The sequence below is a fragment of the Arctopsyche grandis genome, chromosome 7, assembly GCF_051622035.1.
Source record: "Arctopsyche grandis isolate Sample6627 chromosome 7, ASM5162203v2, whole genome shotgun sequence".
Classification (NCBI taxonomy): domain Eukaryota; kingdom Metazoa; phylum Arthropoda; class Insecta; order Trichoptera; family Hydropsychidae; genus Arctopsyche; species Arctopsyche grandis.
Genome location: NC_135361.1, coordinates 17,519,420 through 17,525,898, shown reverse-complemented (window position 1 = coordinate 17,525,898; position 6,479 = coordinate 17,519,420). Strand labels below are relative to the sequence as shown.

At 32.7% G+C, this 6,479-nt stretch overlaps 2 protein-coding genes and 1 long non-coding RNA gene across 3 annotated transcripts in view; 1 reads left to right on the top strand and 2 right to left on the bottom strand.

Annotated features, from left to right (window-relative positions):
- Positions 1-6,479, bottom strand: part of LOC143914647 (uncharacterized) — a 403,002-nt gene that overhangs the window by 30,277 nt on the left and 366,246 nt on the right. The window lies entirely within an intron of this gene.
- Positions 522-1,010, top strand: LOC143914645 (uncharacterized). The gene is made up of 2 exons (XM_077434935.1): positions 522-749; positions 817-1,010. Exons 1-2 carry the CDS (start codon positions 554-556, stop codon positions 930-932), a joined length of 312 nt encoding a protein of 103 aa, XP_077291061.1. The 5' UTR covers positions 522-553; the 3' UTR covers positions 933-1,010.
- Positions 964-6,232, bottom strand: PEK (pancreatic eIF-2alpha kinase). Its single transcript, XM_077434903.1, has 15 exons — positions 6,009-6,232; positions 5,806-5,926; positions 5,458-5,608; positions 5,170-5,377; positions 4,926-5,100; positions 4,681-4,842; positions 4,378-4,606; positions 4,115-4,307; positions 3,930-4,029; positions 3,628-3,854; positions 3,421-3,549; positions 2,716-3,352; positions 2,392-2,626; positions 2,120-2,313; positions 964-2,051 (listed from the first exon to the last, which is right to left on the bottom strand). Exons 1-15 carry the CDS (start codon positions 6,116-6,118, stop codon positions 1,896-1,898), a joined length of 3,027 nt encoding a protein of 1,008 aa, XP_077291029.1. The 5' UTR covers positions 6,119-6,232; the 3' UTR covers positions 964-1,895.

The following is a 6,479-nucleotide window of genomic DNA, read 5'->3' as shown; positions in this document are numbered from 1 at the left end:
AGCCAATATAAAGTTTTGACTTTTCTTTTTATAAATATTTTACAAATAATTAAATCAAAACTGCAACTTTTACGCAAGAACGAATGAATATACTGAATACTTTTAGAACTATGCTAAAATATTTTCTTATCCGTGAATACCCATATATGTACATATGTTTATGGAATGTCTGTCCACGGAAAATTTATGTATTCGTGTACGGAATAATCTTATCCGCAAAAATGACCCAACTGTAAAAAAAATATTGATAGTACCGGCAAAAGCGGTTCAGTGATTATTCCGCAAAAAGTGATCTCGCGCACGTCACTAAAATCTCGATCACGGAATATCTGGCACCCAAAAACTCCATTAATCGAAAGACACACACACAAAAATATTGTACTAACGAGAACTTGAGTGCCAGATGTTCCGTGATCGAGATTTTAGTGAAACGCGCGAGATCGCTTTTTGCGGAATTTCGTTTCGATGCTTGAGCGTTGAGGCAGTACTCTGTCGAAGAAACAGTTGGCAGCAGTGAGTGTTGTGTTGGGGCGAAGCTGAGGCGGCATTCGAAATGACGACGAACGAAATGGGGACCCCGAAAGAAGAGGGCGCAGCCCCAGCCCCAAATCTAGGTTCGGCTGCATCGACGAGTTCAGATACGAACGTCGATAGAAACAACGATGAATGGTGGAAAGCCGTGTCAACCGAAGCATTCGATTGCCAAAAGCGTGCCACGGAATTACTAGAAGAACTCTTGCTCCTCAGAGGTAACCGACTTTATTCATTTATTCAATCCGTTACCATTTACATTTGTTCTGCATTGTACATTTACAGTTGAAGCCACGAAAATTATGATAGAATTCGCGTCGATTCACGGAACCAACTTTCGTTATTTTCAAGATGACGACGACGAAGATGACTTCAACCATCCAGCATTAGCTAAGAAATAAAATTTAAATGTTACTCAATAAAAAACAAATAAATATAGAAAAATACATTGTATTTCAATTAAAATGTACAATTATCACAGACAGTGACCATTCTCCATGTTCACTATGTGGTCAACATATTAAGTAGTTTTAATATATACAAAAACTGGCATGTTAAATTTCATTAGACTGAGATGGCGTTGATTTTTTTTCACATTTTTAATGAAACATCAATAAAAGACTTGTCTTAAAAAAATTGACTATTTGAATACATTTGAAACAAAAGAATATGCATTCAAATTTGAGTTCAACATGCCCATTACAAAAAATATTCTACACTTAACAAATAAAATAAAGTAAAAAGGAAACAATCATACGCAGTTTTATTATAAATACACAATCAATTCAACTTATATATACAAATGCAAAAACCGTAGCATTAAAATAAAAATACCGTAAAAGTTTAAAATAAACTAGAAATATGTAGTTGCAAGTCAAATAAATTATTGAGACTAAACGTAAAACACAAATTAAATAGAAAATAGGAAAACAATTGTGTAATAAAAAAAAACAAGAAAACCTACAAAGAGAAAATTAAGAAAATAAAATACTATTTAATTTAAGTATTGGAATGAAATGAATGAACATTATTTTCAACAAAAACATTATTTAATATTATAATTCAACAATTGAAAAACAAAAAACTTAAATTTGATATTTTATATGCAAAATTAACAATTGAATTATGATTTAAATGGTATTTGAATCATTTATGTATACGTAACATAAGCTATCAAAATTATTGTTCATTACAAACGGCTTTTATAAAGACTATAAAAATTATTTTTTCTTCTGAACCGAAGCATTATTGGATACCAAATCCAAAACATATAAACACTAAAAGATTCAACTTCACTTACAAACTAGCGTACTAGCATCAATCATCTATAAATTACAATAATAAACAAATTCACAACAGATTATTCAAAGAGAGGAGGTCGAAGAGTGTGTTGACCTAGGGGGAAGACGGTAGTGGTATTGTGAATCGGTTCGATGTAATAGTGGTTTATGTGCTCTCACACCAAAAGTACTAGGTCTCTTACTAGGTTCGGGTGATAACATCAACTGAAGCAAAGCATGCTGAAAATAAATAAATAAAATAAAAATCAGAAAATAAATATAAAAACGTTTTGCCATATGTTACATACCTCGTCCGGATATTGTACATGAAAATCTTTGGGAAATTGGTGATCACGCAATGCTTTTAATACACCCACTCTTTCCATTTCAGTACTGAACGGGATTAACAATTCCACAAGGACAAGACCCAAGGACCAAATGTCAACTTTAAAGTTGTGTGCTTCACCACGCAATTGCTCTGGTGACATGTAGAGATGTGTGCCTATATTGAATGATGTATGTAGTCAAAACAAGTCTTAATATCAAAAAAAATTGGTAAAATGAAATCAAAGATACTTACCTACATGTTTAGTATGTTTACTACTACCATTATCAGACGGGTGACAATTTGAAGTTGATTTACTCGAATCGTTTGAAAATGGATCATTCATGGTGGTAACCAGGCCAAAATCTCCAATTTTTATTTGACCTTCAGATGAAAAAAATATATTGCTAGGTTTTAAATCACGATGGATCAAACCCTGAAGATGTACATACTCCACAGCATGCACAATTTGTTCAAATATGCTTGTATACTGCAATACACATACAAATGTCAAATTATTAGTCTTCAAGCTTAATAAGCACAAAAATTCTCATGTTATATGCTTCAACTGTAATATACCTGCGTTTTGCGCATCTCAAGATCTACATTTTCTTTTAACCACTCGCGCAAACTTTCCTTTCGGCACAATTGCATTTGTATGTATAAATAGATTTTTCCTTGAGATTTGTTGAATTTTTTTGAGTCGAGAGAAAAATTTCTGCGGTGTCCTCTTTTTGTATTTTTTTGTGATAATTCATCAATACAAATGACGTTATCCTTAAATTTGGAACTATCGTGATCGGTAGATTTCGAATTTAAATTGTCATCATTGGCAGTTTCGGATTGACTAGCAAATTGAATATATGAAGAATGTTCATGGTCATTGGATTTATAGGGATCTATGTCATTTGCAGTTGTATTCGAAGTCACATCGGCATTTGAGCAATTCGTAGCACTCTCGCTGGTATTGTTGTCAAGCTCTATATTTACAAAATCATTAGCACTATACGATCTTTGTCTCGTTAAAGTGTTTTTTTTACTTGTAGACATATATTTATCATAATCCAATGCATCAAAACCTTCATCTATGGAATCAGAATACATATTTATGCACACATTTTTATCATGTGTATCTTTATTGGCATTTTCTATCATAGCTGAAGCTGATGGTTGCTTCGAATAAGTGCCAGTAAAGTCGAATGAGGATTTGAATTCTCTATAAATAAAAATAAATTTCAAATGGATACAATAAAATAATTAAAAATTAAGAAAAAAAATGCTCACTTTTCCAAACAATCTACCCATTCTGATGGAGGTTCCTCAAGCCAAGCATTAAAATAACGAACTATATTATTGTGTTCAAGTTTAGCGAGAGCTCTAACTTCACGCAGCACCTTTTCTCTTCTTTCAGATCTAAAATGACAAAATAATTTGTTAATTCTATTTATTTATTTAGTTAAAGATGGTACAAAATAATCAAACATGGCATACTGATTTGGAAGGGTTATTCTTTTAACAGCATAATTACAATCGTCTATTTTATTCTTGGCTTCAAATACAACACCAAACCCTCCACGACCTAGACATTTCAGTGGTGTAAAATCTGTCAAATAGCGACTCACAAAAGGTGTCAAAAGCCCATCAGGTTGATAAGATAGCGTAGGAGGAATGTTTATTTGAGCTGGAACACTTTCTACTCTTTCGACAATTACATATTCCTTAAATTAATATAAATTTTAAACGACATTTAACAATCGTATCATAATTGACACATTAAATCAATGGAAACATACTCTACGAATTACTTCACGAGGTGGAACTCGTCCTCGTAATTTGTTAGACAGTACATTAAGAAATACTGCAGACGTTATCGCAATCACCAACACTTCTTTCCTAAATTATCAAATAATATTATTTGGTTGAAAGTTTATGAAAAATGATATTACTTTATGCATACATATATGTATATCCCACATACCACCAATACCATAACGAAACAACAAACACAGTAATATGTTCACTATCGGCCCATTCAAATCCATCATCAATATCATTATTTATTAATACACTTTCTATGTTAGCTATGTCTGTATTATTTTCAATTTCTGTGTTGCATGTTGGATCATCCAGAGATTTATAATCATCATCCATGTATAGATAATACCCATTACCTAAAAAATAATATACTTGTAAATAATGATAATGATATTATATTTTGTTTCATACTCAAAGGAAACAAACCATTGATATACTCAGAAGCATATAATACAGAAAGAGCGGTTGTTGATATCTCCTTTTCATTAAAACTAGTCAATGCGGTTGTTTCAGAGCTCCATTCGAAAGACACTTTGGCAGGGTATGGTCGCCAAGGTAAAACGAGAGATGTTTGTTTATGTGGAGCTGAATCTATGTAATTTTTTGATAATGCCTGTACTAAAGCCTGCATGCGTACAGATTCTTGAATATATAACTGTGGACAATAATATAAAAATAAATAAATAATATTTATATCGGTGACAAATTGGCATGAACGAATTTATTTACCTGCCGATTGTGCATTCCAACATACACCGTCGGTGTGATTGCAGGAGGTGGTCTGATTGGCATATCTTCTGATGAATTGGGTACATATGGAACACCAAAAAGATCAACGTTTCGTATTTTAGAATCTTCAACATACCAAGCATTTACGATAGGTGCGCTTAGCTGCGATATGAAAGATTAAATTTAATGAAAAAAAATATAAATGGAACTATATCATATTTTTCATTTAAATTTTCAACACTGACTTTGTGTTTCCATACAACGTTATGAGGAGAATTTTTTTGAACAGCACAAATGATTCCTTCGGGCACGACTACTTTATATATAAGTTCTACTACTGGTGTTGGCGTTGTACCAGGTAATACACAACCTTTGAATGGTTGAAGGATTAAATCGTGATGACCGACACTGAAATTCCACCTAAAAACGAAATATAGATTTAAAATCTTATTTATGAATGATACAAACATGACAATCAATCGAACAAACTTTTCCAATCCTGATCTGGGTTCTGCTGCACGTACTGTTTGAGTAGTTAGATGAATGCGTAAAATTTCTTCTTCAATATTATCACCATCCCATGCGTAATTCTTACTTTCTGATAAATCAGTGCTATTTATGCAACCTTTCGAAGAACATTGAAAAACAGTGCGTCCAGTTCTTGTCGAAACACCAATAAAAGAACTTTCTTTAGCTCCTATAAATCATATGAACAAAAAGGATTAAAACAAATTGTTAACAACCATTTGAATCAGAAAAAAAAACCACTTGTTATACCTGCTATAGCTAAATCATCGGAAAATTTATAGGACGAAGAAAGTAACTGATCGACGGATAAATTAATGGGTTCTAAAGACTCTCCACAGAAACGATAAAGAGTCCCACTTAGAGATGGTACTAGTCGTACCCATTGGCCGGCATTTGACAACTGAAAAAGAGAATAAAAAAATGTAAACAAATTAAATATTGCACAACTCCATACATATGATAAGACAAATAGATTTATTATTTGCAACAGATTTTCAATTAAAAAATAATAATCAAAACGTTATCTAAATGCATGCTATTGATAATTCAATACAAAAACAAAAACAATGATTAAATGAGATAAAATTTATTTTTAACCTCTAGCCTGTGTATACTGGAAGACAGGAGTGACGTGCCAACTTGTTGTGTCCAGAGTTCAGAGCCTGACAGCCTATCTAAAGCCGTCACTTGTCCATCCAGCGTGCTCACGAATACTAAACTAAACCATAGGCAATTGATTATTACAGAAGTTCGTTAGTAGATTAATGGGCCAAGGGAAAGAGACACGAGTAAGTGGATACTTGTTGCTGGGAGGTTTGTATCCTTCTTGGCAGACAGGAGCGAGCTGCTCTGCTGCGTGCAGATAGGGATGAAACGATAGCACCAGCAGCAACACCGCTAGCAGCCGCATCTTTACCTATTTATTTACTCTTCAACTGATTTAATAACTAAATTATTTCTACCCATCCTAGCCGACACATAACACCTGACGCATTACTCGCCAGACTGACATAGAACCTACTATTACATATAACGGCCATTGCCCTTGAACATACTTCGGTGTGTACAAACTTTCTAAAATCTGCATAAAACTTGTAATGAGAAATTGAATCAAATGATAAAGAGTAATTTGCAGTAAAATTAAAGTCATTTTGAATATATGTATACAATATCGAGACGAATATTAGTTTTTATTTGGATTAAATATTTTCATTCCCGATAAATCAAAAAATAAATGTAGATTCTTAGCTCAATGTCTATTATTCATTTAT